The 16,660-nt window shown below is 40.9% G+C and overlaps 1 protein-coding gene across 4 annotated transcripts in view; it reads right to left on the bottom strand.

The window, feature by feature from the left end:
• The window catches only part of LOC145325997 (dynein intermediate chain 2, ciliary-like), a 108,890-nt gene that overhangs the window by 51,729 nt on the left and 40,501 nt on the right, over positions 1-16,660 (bottom strand). For all 4 annotated transcript variants that reach the window (XM_080169061.1, XM_080169060.1, XM_080169058.1 and 1 more), the window contains 4 exons: positions 13,195-13,236; positions 12,225-12,308; positions 10,369-10,518; positions 9,688-9,817 (listed from right to left, as the gene is read on the bottom strand). In XM_080169061.1, coding sequence (XP_080025187.1) covers positions 9,688-9,817; positions 10,369-10,518; positions 12,225-12,308; positions 13,195-13,236 — 406 coding nt within the window. The remainder of the gene's footprint in view (positions 1-9,687; positions 9,818-10,368; positions 10,519-12,224; positions 12,309-13,194; positions 13,237-16,660) is intronic.

Raw genomic sequence — 16,660 nt, forward strand, 5'->3', positions numbered from 1 at the left:
ATAAGTTGGAGGAATCCAGTATTGTTATAAGTTGGAGATATCCAGGATTTTGTTAAATTGGAGGTATCAGCGAATACATAAATAATTTTGACAAACTGGAGGTATCCAGAATTGTTATTAGTTGGACGTATCCAGAATTTTTATAGGTTGGAGGTATCCAGGGTTTTATAAGTTGGAAGTATCCAGGTTTTATTTTAAATTGAAGGTATCCAGATTTTTATAAGATGGAGATATCCAGGATTCTAATAGGTTAGAGGTATAAAGGATTTCTATAAGTTGAAGGTATCCAGGTTTTTCATAGTAGATTTAGGATCACGTGTACCTGAATATAAATTAAGATTTTCGGACAGCGGAGGGCAAAACGGTCATTCTTTAGAAGAAAAAGAATGAATGAAATTCTAAATATAAAGTGTTAGAGTATAAATATAATAATAATATATCAATAAGGAAAAAAACAATAATAAATTTTGACAGAGTATTGAGAGCAGAAACAGAGAATAATATTAATAGTTGAGAAATTTATCTTATTATAAAAAGTAATGCTTTAAATTACAATTGATAATTTTGACGGATTACTTTAGGCACACCGCACACAAACCCTCTTCCCATTTTATTTTTTTTTTTAAGTGTATATGTGAGTTACCTAGCATAACATCAACATCATAGTTTTTTAAATACTAGAAAAGTTATATCTTTAATAGTGAAGCAACTCTATGATTCACTTTGTCAGTCTGTCAGTCAGTCCGTAGTGCTAGATCGAAAATTGTATTTCTCGGCTGCTATAGAAGATTGACATCTGAAATTTTCAATGAAGATTCGACGAAGCCCAATCTGTCCCACTTTTGAGCAAGACGATTCTCTTTTCTCCCATCTCTTTTGAAGAGATTTTCTTCCCCCCCCCCCTTCCCTTTTTCTTTTCCCTTTATATGACGTCATATAGAAATTGTCTTGTTCAAAAGTGGGACAGATTGGGCTTCGTCTGAAGATTCCTTTGTGTGTCTAGTATATACATATACATAACCCTTATCATTTAAAGGTTTCGAAAGTTTAATGTTTTTTATCTCTTTCCTTTCTTTGATATCTCTACTGAACATCTGCTCTAAAAGTCACTTTGTCCGTTTGTCCATTCCATGATTTTTATGTGCTTCGCTACTTATGGATGTTGTCATTCATGTTTTATTTCTAATCAATATTGATTAACTATAAACATTGTAGAATAAGATACCTGCCATTTGATCTATAACTATCTAAGAATAGAACAATGTCTGAGTGCTTATTTCTTCTTGCCACATTTTGTCAGGGCAAATAGATCATTCAATGCGATTTTAGTATTTTCAAATATACTAAACTAAATTCTTCACTAGTAGAATATTACTTCGCCAATAAATACTGAAAATTTTTTAAGGTCTATATTTTCCTTTTTGATATTAGTAAAAATAATCATGTTACCAAATTTTGCAATTTTATGCAGTCTTGACCTTTCATTTTAAAAAAAATCGAATTCAACTTTTATAGGTAGGTATATATTTTGACTTTTCTTATTTTCTTTTTCTATTTTTCCTTTTTTTGAAATGTCCGTCAGTCTGTTTGTCTGCTAGAAAAAGTAAAAAGAAGATTCGTAAAATTTCTAGGCTCCGTTCAAATTTGGTGAATGAATTTTTTGTAACCAAGATGTTTTATGGAGGTTGTCATCATTTACTTTAAAACAATTATAAAACCATTCACATAACCAAGACTAAGCTCTTAGTGAAAAGTATAATAATTCTAAGTTAATTTCTCCTTTTGTTAGCTTTATATTCACGTTTCAGTTGTCAATTACTCTAAATTTACTAGTTATATATTTTTTTAGATTTATGCTTCCTTATAATCCGTGATTTATACACAAAAAGTTAAAGTTTTTGGCGTGGAGTTGTTTATATTTTCCAAATGTTGTATTTTCTTGTATCCACTATTTATCATTCAATAGTTTCAATCACCAAATTACATTTTCTTCAATATATATATACATATACCACTTTGAGAGTCACTTTATTTATAAAGAGTTCCAGGACAAACGCAGGAGTCCCAAACGTCGGAGTGGACAAACGCAGTAGTGTTAATGTGGTATCCGCCGAGGATAAATGGCAGACACCGGAGTTCAATTAGATTACGGCAGTGTGACAGACGTGGACACCTTACTATAGAGAAGCTACGCTTCTCTAGCTTTCACTAGATAATGATCAACATCTATTTTCAGTTGTCACTTTATTGAAGGGTTAAGAGATACTGCAGTTATATACAACAAACAATAATTACATGGATAGGAATAAATAATCATAACATAAAAGCATAAATAATACATATACAATGGTCAGTTTGGGCAATAATGATTCCCCCATCCCTGGAAAGGGTGGGGGAGAATTAAGAATACAGTTAACCATAATAAACATGACAGATTCAAATCATTAATTCTAAGCGTAGGGAGGGGGTCACTAGACCCCTTCCCCGGGACTCGGGGGAGGGCCATTGACCCTACACCGAACCCCAGATCAGGGGTGCCATAGACATGGCTCACGGTTGCCGAATACCACAACTCTCCCCTCGGAAGGCTGGGAGGTGGTTTCCCTACCAGACTTCCGACAGTGGTTGAGGCCTTCGGCCCGCTCCTTAAGGCTAAAATATATATACAAACGATAATGATTCAATGGAATCCTAGTGGTGAGTATCTTCTTAGGGTTGATGGGCTCCCAATGTGGGATAAAAGGCAGAGGCTGACTTGGGTTGGATACGTTGGTCAGCGCCGGCAGGTATCAGGTTTGCTGGTGGCACAGTTGTTGCTGGAACGGTCAGCAGTGGGGCCTGCGGGTTGTTGTTGGCAGCGGCTGGGGCACTGGCTGCCAGGTTGATTGTCTGAGCAGCGGCCTGTCCTCCTGAGGGGCCGCGGGGTCTGCCAGAGGGCGGTCCTGGCCTACCTGGGCGGTCATGCCCGCTGTCAGTTGATTTCATAGACACCATTTCCTCGGCTGCTTCCCTGCCGATGGGAATGGCATCCCAGTCCACTGAAAAGTCCCGGGACTTGGCATGGTTGAGCCTGGCTCTAGCCAACGCCTTCCTATACAAAGCTGGATGGTACAGGAACACTTGTGATATCGCATTCAGGGCTGCCCGGACTCCTCCTTGTGCTGCTGCCAGAGAAATGATGGTTAGGTCCCCCAGCAGTTTGAGGATCAGCAACAGCAAGCACAGGATGGCGGCGCCATCTCCCCACTCGTGGATGGCTTGTCTAAATCCTGCCCAGACATCCAGGGCTGTCTCTCCTTCCTCCGCCAGTCGGTCAATGTTGTAGGACACTATCCCATGGTCTCCTGTGGCCGAACAGCTGCCTTGCTGAACGCAGGAGCCATAGGATAGGCCGGTCAGCATGGCACTCTTGTATGCTGGGAACGCCAGCAGTTGTTGCCAGTCATTCAACTCAGCCTGCGAATACAAACCACCTGAGCTGAAGTCATCTAAGGGTTCTGTCAACAACTGCTTAGGCGTATCCAGCGGGGGTGGCCTCTTCTTGGGAGCAGGGGTTAACTCTATCCAGCCTTCCTCCGCGTGCACAGTCAGGGGGTAGGTGGAGGAACAGGGAATCTTGGTGGCGTGCTCACTGTATACCCGTGTCACAGCGTCTACAAACCCTGTGGGCTCCACTGGCACTTTGTCCCAACACTCCTTGTGTTCGCGGACAACATACTTGTGCCTTTGGCAGGTCAGCTGCAGCAGGATGTCTCCCCTCAGTACCGAGAACGTGCTCCCCTGGACACGCACCGGGTGGGCCGGATCTAGTTGCTGGAGCTTCCAGCAGTTGGCCGCTACTTCTTCTGCTGCAGTGCTTCTCATGCGCGTTTCCAGGGTAAATCCAATATAACCTGCATGGATCTGTGCTTGAAGGGGAACGTCAACATCCCTGGCCGACACTCTGGGCAGCGCAGCCGCGGCTGGGTCAGCTGCCACGAACAACGCTGGATGGTTGGTGGCATGGGCCTCGAAGTCGCAGTTCACAATTGAGGTGGGGTTGGTCATGTTGATGAAAAACTGGGCCTGATGGTCAACCAGATATGCATCCCTCACCAGGCTGGGCTGGAGGCTGCGGATCAGCCTCAAGGGGCAATCTCTTCCCAGGTGGTCCCACACGTAGGTTGCTTCCCCAGTGATACAGGACAGCTCAGAATGGGGACACTCGAGGGTCAGGTGGTCAGACTGGGACTCCACCCGTCCATCCTCCACCACATAGGTCTCCTCCTTGACCAGCAGCCGCCGCTCCTGGAGCACTAATTCATTGCGGTAGAGCTGGCCCTCAAAGTGGACGTCCTCCCCCTCGCAACCCACCCCCTCGGGGCTGTTGACGAGGGCGCCCACCATATCAATGGTGAAGAACAGGGGGTGGTTCAGCTGGAACGTCAGTGGCTGGGTCTTGCCTGGCAACGTGTATACTCGGTTCCTGGCCAGGTCTCGGCACGCTTCTGGGTCTATCTTGGTTGGCCTCATGAGGGTGGGGACCGAGGTCACCTTGAGGTGACCCCATACCCCACACCTGAATGTCCACTGGGACACGGTGAGCTGACAGCTGAACCCAGTGGTTTCCCTCACCTTGACTTGCTGCAGGACGTGGACGTCATGGCCCAGGGGCACCTCCTGGTGTAGGGGCTCCGTGTCACACATCTTTTCTTTATTGTAAGACGTGACATGGGTGGGGTTGGCACAGTCCCACCCCACCAGGACGTAGCTGGTTGTAGGCCACACGGCTGCCAGCAGGAGGCCCCACAGGACCATCCACCAATGGGAGAGGCTTCCAGGTAACCATCTTCCTCGTACACGCGGCTGGGGATCTCCGGCTCTGGTCACGGCTGCTTCTTGGGGCTGGACACGGCTGGGCTGCTCCTGGCTAGATACAAATTTCCATTGAGCGTTATCTGTATGCGGCCGAGGCACCCCGATACCCTCCCCAATGACAGACTGGCAAGCGACTGGCACTTGCCTGGGTGTCGGCTCCCCTAGCCCTAAGTGCTCCCTTCCCTGGTCCAAGGCATGCCCAGTGGCATGGGGCTGAAGTGCATGTGGCACAGGCTCGCCCTTACTCAATGCCCTCCCCTGCCCTAGGAACTCAGGTGCATGTGGCACAGGCAAGTCCTTATTTTCCCAAATTTCAATCTCCCCAGCCTCGGGTGCAGGGGGCACAGGCAAGGCTGGGTGTTTACAATGTTTTGGATACAACACATTTAACAAATTCAACTTATCCTGATGGTGAGCCGCTGGGTTCCCTTGGCTGGTAGAGGGCTCTGGATGGCATGTAGCTGGACTCTCCCTGCAGGCTGGTGGCGCTGGCTGGCATGTAGCTGGGCTCTCCCTGCAGACTGGTGGCGCTGGCTGGCTGGGGGTGACGGGTGTCACCCCTTCCTCTGGGACCGCTGGCTCGTTCCAGGACTCAGGTCTCTCGGTGGCGGCGACGGTTGTCGCCCCAGACATCAGGTTGGAGGCTGGCTCGTTCCAGGATCCAGGTATCTCGGTGGCGGCGACGGTTGTCGCCCCAGGCACAAGGTGGGAGGCGCTGGATAGCACCCCCCCATCATCCCAGGTGGCGACGCCGGGTGGCGTCCCATACATCGATGCAGAGGTGCTGGCTAGCACCTCCTGCCTCTCTCGTTCAGCGGCTGCCAGGGCCTCCCCATACACCGTCTCAGGGACGCTGGGCAGCGCCCCTCCACTCTTGCTGGGTAGGCTCAGTCGGGCAGGTTCCATCATGTTGAGGCTGAAAGGCTGGGGCCTCAGCACCTCTGGCTCGGCTATGTTGTTGGGCTGTACCAGCTCTGGCCCCAGATGGTTAAGACTGAAGCCTAGGCCAACCCAGTTGGGTTCAGCCGCGCCGCCCAGTACGTTGATCCTAGCTGGGACAGTCCCGAACTGCGGCATCCCATCGGCTCGGTCCGCAGCTCTGGGGGCGGCTGCTTGCGGTGGTGGTGCTGGGGGCGCGCTCCCTTCCATATGGGCCACTCTGCTGGGCTTCCCTGGAGGGGCACCCTTGTCGGCGGTGCGCCTGCGGCTGGCTACCTGGGCCCAGTCAGCTCTACAATCGGCCGCCGTGTGACCGTCATAGTGGCAACGCTCACACTTGGCAGAACGGTCACGGCGTGGCTGGGTGCGCCTCTCCTCTAGGCTAACTTCCACAGGCGTTGGACAGTCTCGAGCTCGGTGGCCTCTCCCCTGGCAGCGGTAGCAGCGGCCTGGAACCTTGTCATCTGGAGCGACCTTCCCCATCTGGTGGAGACCCGGAGCCAAGGAGCCAATCTCCATTGGCTCCGACTCGTCATATTGGGGCAACTGGATGCAGGCAGATCCAGTCAGCCCGTCGGTCGAGTCCACTAAGCACACACCTTCCTTCAGCTGCTTAGTAACCATGGTCACGGTGAACATGGCCTTGCGAGTGTACTCAGGTACACTCGCAATTTCATGGTTCATCATGAGGCGTTTTACATTGGCGTTACGAATTCCACGATTTAATTCGTCCACCAACAACTCAAGATCCTCATGGTTGTAGGCGTCCCTATACAAGGCGCACTTTGTTGATATGTACGCCTGTATAGGTTCTGTCGAGTGTTGCTTGTAATCCCTAAACGCTTGTTTAAGCGTTTGGGATTCAAAAGCAGGGCGAAATAGCAATTCACACTCGGTCTTGACCTGTTCGTAGGTCAAGGCTTGGCCTGCCTCGCCAAACAGATGGGACGCCATTTCCGCCGCTTGCCCTACCAATGACAGTAGTAGGGCGTTGCGGCGGTTGAGGGAATCATGAGGTGGCACGCGGTAAGCCGCCCATGACATCTCCAGTCGGCGGATATGTGCCGACCAGGACTGCTTGGGCGGCCCTCTAAACTCCGGCAGATTGCTCAGCATCAGCTTGCGGTACTCGGCTGGGGCCGGCTGAGGGTCATCCTGGAGCCATCCTGGGGCTTGGTCACCTCCTGGGACTTGATGCTGGTCCATTGGGTCAACGGTGAAACGGCGGGCACAAAGTTATACAGTACTATAATGAATGGGTTGTCACTTGAGGCTTCCTAGCCTAACAGCCAACACTGTTTGTATCACTAGGTTGGGGGTTTTAGTTGCAAAGATATAACTTAGCTGTACTTATCAATAGTTAGGTGTTGAGGTAGATAGATGTTGAGGGTCTGAACTGCTGTCAGGAACTGATTGGGTTTTCCCTTATCACACTAGAGCTAGGAGGAAAGAAACTTGCAATTCTTTATTTGCTAAAAATACCCCTGTTAAATGCTATGGAGTAGCTCCGCTCTGGTATGAAAGTGTGTGTGTGTGTGTGCGTGAAATCTTCTGTCCTTGTAACGCGCGTTCGCGCCGTCAAATCCGCGCACACGGGGAAAACGCGCTCTCACCCCTCAGCTCGCTCTCTCATTGGTCCGCTTCGTCCGTTGGATTTATGATATTTTCCGCACTCTGTTGCGCTACCCGTGAATGGCGCTCTGTGTATCCGATCGCTAGCTCCACACTACAGACGGACTTAGTCTAGTGTGGGTAGGAAGGGGGGAAGCGCGTGAGGGGACGGGGGTAACTCCGTCCGTTCCCACTGTGAGGGAGGGGGGTAACTGTGTGCTGGTGTAATGAGGCCTTTGCTTCTTAATCTTAGGCTTATCTGTTATATCACCCTGATTGTATTTGCCTTCAATGGAGAGGGGCCCCTCCCCTTCCCTTGGAATAAGGGGTGTATTGTTTTTGTGCTGTGGGCTTGAGATTGTTTTGATTATATTACATCTAGCTTTTATTTTTGTCCTTATCACAATTGCATAACAGATTTGTTGACCAACTCTGTTCTATTTTTAGCTGTTATCACAATACACAGTAATCCAAGCCTGTTCTATTCTTAGATTTATCACAACACAACAATTTGTTTGCCAAGCTTTGCTCATAAATCTATTGTTTGGCCATCACACTAGGGTGGTAATCCCTGCAAATGTGATATAATATCTGTCTTCTAGATGGGTGGCTGCGTTGTAGCTTCTCAGGATACTCGGGGTTGACGTAGTTTTTCTCTGTTCTGGTGCACTACACCCGTATGTTAGCTCGCAGCTTGCAGCTATGTGGCATGTTTCAGCCTATCGGCGGCAGGGAATGTCCCGTCCTGCTAGCGCCACTGGTTCGGATCCTGCTATTTCTTGCAGTAAAGTTGGCCTATTTTCAGCCGTCTACACGTATTTGGCTTGTTTCAGCCGGTCCGCAGGCCTGTTTCAGCCCTTTTGGCGCTCAATTCTCCGTTAGATATCAGCGCTGCTCGCGGTTATTCGTCAGATTTCGCTGTTTCGCTTCCACAACTGCCGGATGCAGAGTTAAACTTTGCTGTCCAGGGTGGGTAATTCAGGTTGCTTGCGTCAGTTTTGCCAGATTCACTGCTGGGAGTACCTTAGCCTCAGATGCGCGTCTGCTCTACACTTGTGGTTCGCCGTAATCTCACACAGCTGTCACCAAAGTTGTGGTATCCGCCGAGGATAAATGGCAGACACCGGAGTTCAATTAGATTACGGCAGTGTGACAGACGTGGACACCTTACTATAGAGAAGCTACGCTTCTCTAGCTTTCACTAGATAATGATCAACATCTATTTTCAGTTGTCACTTTATTGAAGGGTTAAGAGATACTGCAGTTATATACAACAAACAATAATTACATGGATAGGAATAAATAATCATAACATAAAAGCATAAATAATACATATACAATGGTCAGTTTGGGCAATAATGATTCCCCCATCCCTGGAAAGGGTGGGGGAGAATTAAGAATACAGTTAACCATAATAAACATGACAGATTCAAATCATTAATTCTAAGCGTAGGGAGGGGGTCACTAGACCCCTTCCCCGGGACTCGGGGGAGGGCCATTGACCCTACACCGAACCCCAGATCAGGGGTGCCATAGACATGGCTCACGGTTGCCGAATACCACATTAAAATATTAATTCAAGTACTTCTATACAGGTTAGGTTAGGTTAAGATATGAATATACAAATAAGCCCCCCGCAGGGATTAGGCATTTAAGATACATAAAATATGGTTTTAAATAGGTTAGGTTAGGTCAAGATTCCACTCCGACGTTTGGGACTCCTGCGTTTGTCCTAGGACCTTTATAAAGTCTCGCATTTTTCATTTTCAAACATAGCATTGAAATGTTTACCATGTATGCATAATCGTCATAGGAGTGGGATATTTACCCCCCTCAAACTTTTGAACTACTCATTTTACCCCACTCCAAAAAATTTAAATGCATCAGTTTAACTCTCATCCCCCCCCCCTCAAAAATTTGAAAATCCTCATTCTTTTTTAAATAAAAAGCTTAGATGTCTCTGCATATATATTACTAATGTCATTGTTTACGAAATAAACAAGGATGATAAAATCCATAAAATCCATAAATAACAATAAAACAGCATGAATGGACGAAGTTATCTTCACAACTGGACCTAATTGCCAAAATTCATATAATAAAAGAATTTGAAGGTTCTTGTTAAATCTACAAGAAGATTTATAATTTCTAATTTGAAATTCGTGAAAATTGTCTGTAAAACGATGCTATACAAGATTTTTCAGTAATGCTTGCAACCGGCTCTATTCCAGCGGATAATAATCGGCCATACTGGAAAAAATATGAAAATAGAAAATGTACCTTGTGCAATATCATCAAAAGTATTCTGGTTGACCATTCTCTCCAATATTTTAGCTGCCCTCACCATCTTCTTATTAATCTCATTGTTCCCGTTCTCCTTCGTAGTCTCCAGCAATCTTCTTCTTATAGGCTGAATAATATATATACTTACACATAAGTAACAGGATGCCTGTGCGTCTGTGTACCAAAGGGTTTCGGTCCTTTACTATGTAGCTTTTCATAGGTCCTGGGAAGGTTTTTAAAATATTTTGAAGAGGTTACCACAACCCTTCCAAGAGAAATAGACCCTAAATAAATAAAACTGCAGAACATTTTTTTAATGGAAGGGATCAAATCCAACCTCTCCCCCTTCTACCTCTAATGCAAAGTGCACGTAGAGGACTCTAGTGGCGTATCCGCTAGTTTATAAGTATTGATGTATACACCAGACAACAACCTCTCTAATGATTTTCTTCATTGACCCTTAATTTTGCAGAAAATTTGTCTCCATTAATTGTCTGTGAATGATAATGAATTTTGCTTCTGTAATAAAGCAATTCCAATTTCCTTACTTTTGATGCCATTAATATGATATACCAGCAGAACCTCCATATGCATCGAGGTTTTATCCTGTAGTATTAAAAGTAGTAATGGTATTATCAAAAGTGTCTATTTTTTAAACGTCATTAAGGTAAACCTTACCTTAACCTCCTTCATCTCTTTCTTTTGTTCCTTCTCTTCCGCGGCCTCCTTGGCGGCCTCATAGGATACATAGGAGTCATAGATGATCCACTGGTTCACAGTCTCCGAGAAGTTGGCCCTGGGGGGTGGTGCCGTCTGCATCTCTGTATGCTGGATAGATCATTTACATTTATTTTAAACGATAATTTATCAATTAAGTGTAAAGTTTTTATACTGCAATAAATACAATCTGTTTAGATTAGAAATATTAGTCAACAAGTTTGGACACTACTATATTGGGAATAAAAATGATAATTCATTAAAAGTATCCAAAGTTTATAAGCCAAAGAATAAGATAACGGGTTTAAAAACTTTGGACATCAGTATTTTTCAATGTCTCCTCCCTCCCTTAATTTTACTGTTTTTTTTAGTCTTTGTTAACTTGAAATGCTGTGCTACTTCTAGAAATTGTCCTTGTTTTATAGTAACTCCTTTGCTACAAAAGGTAAATTAAATATAAGGTAAGAAAGTATAAAATGTACTTGCTTTATTGATATATATATTTGATAATAGTAAAGTATTTGATGTGAGCGTATTTGTATTGTTTGGTTGGAATATTGCCAAAACATATCAATTTTATCAAGATCAAGATTTCACAGTGGAATATTGGTTGGAATATTGCCAAGGCCTATCAACTTTATCAAGATCAAGAATCCACAGAGAAATATTACCAAAATATAAGTATAAGTATATAAAGTATAAATATCACAGTGGAATATTGGTTGAAATTTTGCCTAAACATATCAATTAATCAAGATCAAGAATTCACAGTGGAATATTGGCTAAATATATAAATTTTATTAAAATCAAAGTGAAATATTGGTTTAAATATTGCCAAGGCCAATCAATTTTATCAAGATCAATAATCCAAAGAGGAATATTGCCAAAATATAAAAAATTTACCAAGAACACAGTGGAATTTTGGTTGGAATATTGCCAAAAACATAACAATTTTATCAAGATCAAGAATTCACAGTAGAATATTGGTTTGAATATTGCCAAAACATATCAATCTTATCAAGATCAAAGCTTTACGGTGGAATAATAGTTTGAATATTGCCAAATCATATCAATTTTATCAAAATCAAGACTTCACAGTTGAATATTGGTTGGAATATTACCAAAACCAAGTACTGAATCATTCCACTGTGTTAAATTATTTCCACTAAAACTAATAATTTAGTAAAAACCGAGGCATTTCACTGTAGGCAAATTTTTAGTAAGTCCAATTTCCTCTGTGTAAAATTCTTTAACAAGTACAGAAACATTTCACTGTGGTGAATTCTCTAGCAATAAGTTAAATAGTCTACTGTTCCATTTACAAAAATATTAACTGTGATAATTTCTTTATTTTGCCCAATTTTTCAGCTTTTTCTTTAATATTCCACTGTGCCCAATACTTTGGTCAGTACCAAAACATTGGCAAATACTTTACACGCTAGCCAATACAAAAATAAAACATTACAAAAAAAGGTTTAGAATATTTTTAGTTGCAAAGATTCTCTACAAGTCAATATAACAGTTGGTCAGTTTAATTAATATCTAGATATATCTAACCTTATATTTATCTTATATATTTATAGGTAGGCTACAATTGTCCAAAATGTACTGATAATATTCTGTTATTTTTTAAACGTTGAAAAATGTAATGTCAATCAATCGGTATTTAAATATTATCAGATGTCTATGAAAAGTCTCCACTGTTTTTTTAGCATTTTAAGTTTAATTTCAAAACTTAAAACTTAAATCCATCAATAAACAATAAAACGTAATCAGATATACATACAGAGTAGCTGAACTAGCATTAAAAGATTTACCTTTAAAGCATTATTCATGGTTTGTGTGGCTCTTTCAACAAAAGAAAACTGGTTTGTCAATTTTGTATCCCCGCCATCAGAACCCTAGGAGAAAAAAAATATTTGTATCACCAACGTGTAAATTGCGGGAACCAATAAGAGTTTATTTATTACTTTTATTAGCAGACAAAAAAGGTCCCCAACACTGGATCCAGGTGGATAATACTTAATACGTTTATTGCCATAGCAATGGTGACAAAAGCAACGCTCGAAAATCAGATGGTAGGATAATCGAATATCAACACTTGTATGGTGTCAAAACTTTATAAGCATGATATTAATTTAAAAGTCTAAACAAAGGTGTATATCAATTTGTTGCCGCTACAGAATATTGTTTAAGGAGATGCTTACATATTAAGGACTAAATTACAGAGATGCTTTACCTATAATGTTTCTGTTCTAGGAATCATTATTCCAGAAATCAGGTGAATAGTATAGTCATATTTTACAAAGATTGATGTCAAAAAAGTAAAAAAAAATCAGACCCGTACGGACCCACACTACGGACCTACACTAATTTTTAAAAAAAGCTTTGGTTTAAAAGATGGCGCCAACTGAGTTTGCTATTTTATGTTGCTTTGACTAAAACAAAACATTTGATCATAAACTAAATTTTTTTTATAATCAGACATTTTCAAGGACTGAAACAATCGACGACAAAATGATGTATATACCCAATAATGATAAACAAAATTACCCCCTCTGTAGATTATAATTATTGGTGGAAAATTTTGAACAACACTGTTATTCAAACTAAAAGATTTAACAAAAGTACACATAGTTTTTAAGCTAACAAATGAGAGACCATGTTTATAAACCCTAATGTACCAGTATGATTTATCATTACAATTACCACATTGAAACTTACTCATACGTACAGACAGACGGACATAACCTAATTTTAGATTAGCTGCACTTCTTAAAATTTAACCTCTGATCCAACTGAATCCTTTCTCTTCTGTGCTTTCTTTTTCTAAAATAAAAATATTTAATCATTTTTGATGCATTTTTGGAGATGCGATCCTCAATTTTCAAATTCTTTGAACGTACATATGAGACTTTTACAGAAATGCTTCGCATCCACAACTATCTATCTATGCTTGATATAGAATCAACACTTTATAGATCATATTATGAACCTTTGATTGACACGTGCCCTGCAATTAACTAGTAGCACTCAGGGGCAAGACACAATTACTTTAGCTAGGCCCAAGGCATTATTTGTATCAATTTATGCATTCATAGGCCTGTCTCTACCTATATGACACCAAATACGGGTAACGACAGCCTATTCATGGTAATCTGTATGTGATTTGCTAATAGTATATGTTTATTAAAGATATTATGTTTATAGTTAATGTAATCGTATAAACAACTAGTACATATATGTATGCCTACAACCATGCCTGATTTACGTCACATATTAACACACAGATATTTAATTGCACAGACAAACACTAAAATCCTGGTCCAGAGCTAATGTTATAGCATGTACCTCTTGAATTTATTCAGTTATTTACTAACTCTCCTACCATCAACTTCTCTTTCTGGCTTTAAAAGGTAATGACTTAGTTGTTTGGCATGCATTGTAGTTTAAATTTAGGCCCCTTAGTACTTAGCATGAATTGAGCTCAGGCCTTATGTTAGAAATCTAACACTTAGCACAATTCACTGCTTGGGACTTAGGGCACATTTCTGTCCTACTCTACTTATAATTTTAACACTTATCCTGTAAATATTTCCATACTTAACTTATGCACTTGTGATATAAATACACTTTATAAAAACATTTTCCTTCCTTAGTACTTAATATACTTATATGATTCTGATCGAATATCAAAACCAACCATTTATTCTTAGGTTAAAGCAACATAATACTTCGCGTGGGTCTTTTGTTGAGCTTCCACCAGCTCAACCAAATTCGTATTATACTTGTGGGAATAGAGGGTTAAGCATTCTAAACAAGCGAACCGACGATGAGAATGTCTATGTGTATTGCATTAAAATTAGGTTTTAGTAGTACTCATAGAAGAGCGGTCTCCATACCTAAATATGGACAAACGCCCCATTCGCACACACAATGGTGCAACTTACCGGTTGTATCTTGGAAAAATTTTACTTCATAAATTTTTTTCTTTTTTTTTCCTTACCGTACCCGAACCGCCTAAGGCAGGTATTTTTACCAAAATCGAATAATTGTAGCTATGGCAAAATCGGATTTACCAAAACCTGTGATACTATTTGAGAGCAAGGTTAGGACTATGAGGCGTTTGAAGAGATAGGGACTGAAAGGCACGACACAAATGCAATTGAGAGCCTCGTGTACGAGCAGTTGCACTAGCTGACACTCTAGAGGCCCTAGAGAATGCTAGCATATTTGTGGCCATTGGTCGCCGCCCTATAAGGACACTCGCACTGGTTGACACTCTAGAGGCCCTAGAGAATACCAGCACACCGGCACCTCCATGTCCGCCTCTCTTTAGTAAAACACTTGATTTGGAATAATCTATGATTGAGCTATGCGCAAAATTTTGATTTCTGGACTTAGTCAGAATTTTGAAATTTAGGAGTTGTGCTAGGTGGCGGAGTATATATATAAATCTTCGGACTTAGTATGATTTTTACTTATTCGAAAAGTCTCTAAGTGTTGAAATACTTGAATCTTTGATATTTAAACCAGAACTTATTAAGAATCAAGCATGGAGTAACTTTTCATTTATAAGCTATCAAAATACTATTTGTAAAGGACCATTTTGAACTGCCTTATTAAATGAAAACTTAGGAGCAAATCCTATAGAACACGGGAAACGCTGTTAGTTGGGATACATATTGTCTTTGGAACCATGTTTCTGAAACAATATGCCGAAAGCAGTTAGTACTCTTGAGTCGTAGTAAAGGGCCAAAAGATTATTACAAACTTGTAGCATTTTTACTCAAGTTAAACTGTACTAATACTTTGGTGCCGTTAGAACCGATTTTCTGAGATTTGCACTTACTTATACATGTCTAGGACTTATATTCTTAATGTAATTCTGATTTATATGCGGATGTATCAAAATAACTATCGCCTCTAAAATTTTGAGTTAAACAAAATATTTCAAAGTCTCAAAGATATTCTCAACATCGATCGGTTGGAATGATATAAGTATAGACAAATTGCTGTATGCAATCAGAGAAATAACTCCAGAGATTTCCTGAGACTCTGAGCAAAATATTCCACTTTTGGACTTAGCACCGTTTCTATTTCTTTTGTTACAGAGAGAATCTCGAATTTCTGGACTTATAGTAATTTTTATGAAATTGGGAACTTGGTTGGAAATTTACCAAAATTCGGACTTGTAATAATTACGATTCTTCCAACTAGATTAACAAATTTCATTTTCCACACTTAAAAGAAAATTTTGTCTTAGAGTATTTTTGTCTTAGCCAAAATATTCCAATTATGGACTTAGAGAGATTCTACTTCTTTTGGTGAAGGATAATTCTAACACTCTAATACTTTATAATTTTAAAATCCTTAACTTAGCGAGATTTGCATTTAGTCAAAATATTCCAATAGTGGACTTAGAGTGATTCTATTTCTTTTGACTTATAGGCAATATCTAAAGTAGCTTTGTGAATGAACTGTTAGGAAATTTCATCTCGGACAAAATATTCCACGTCTGGACTTAGAGTAATTCTATTTCTTTTGTCTCAAGAAAATTCCACTATTTTTGTACTTAGCATGATTTCATTGAAAGATTTTGGACTTAGTCAAAATTCACTAATTTTGTACTTAGTATAATTTCAATAAGAAAATTTTTTTTGACTTAGTCAAAATTTGCTAACTTTTTGTACTTAAGATAATTTTTGATTTTTTTTCCTAAGCCAAAATTTATTGATTTTGTACTTAGAATAATTTCATTAGAAACTTTTTGGACTTAGTCAAAATTTTCCAACTTTGGACTTAGAGTGATTCTATTTTATTTTGACTTAGAAAGTTTTTAATTCAATCTTAACTTAGAAAATTTTCTTTTGTTTGTATGTTCCTTACAAACATAAACATAAATACAATAAACAGTTCACTCAACAATAAGTAGGACATGAAAACTAAATTTTTACTTGCTTTGCTAATGCTAAAATTTCTATTTCATGTGCCGCCAGAATTCAACAGACAACTTGAGAAGAGTTATAAACCATCAATCATTAGTGATAGTGAATATTAGTGATTTAAAAGTATAGTCAACAACCTAAGCCCTATATGTAATTTAAAAAGCACACTTATAAGAGACAAAGTTCTAGTAACCAAACGCAGCAAAAGGTTGCAGCAGCCTATCTTGGGAGTCTTGGGACGTCTCTAAAAGAAGTAGCAAGTAATATTGGAAGTACTCTACTGTCTTTATAAAACATCCGGATTA

This window comes from Acartia tonsa, chromosome 8, assembly GCF_053477335.1.
Source record: "Acartia tonsa isolate MP-2025a chromosome 8, ASM5347733v1, whole genome shotgun sequence".
NCBI lineage: Eukaryota > Metazoa > Arthropoda > Copepoda > Calanoida > Acartiidae > Acartia > Acartia tonsa.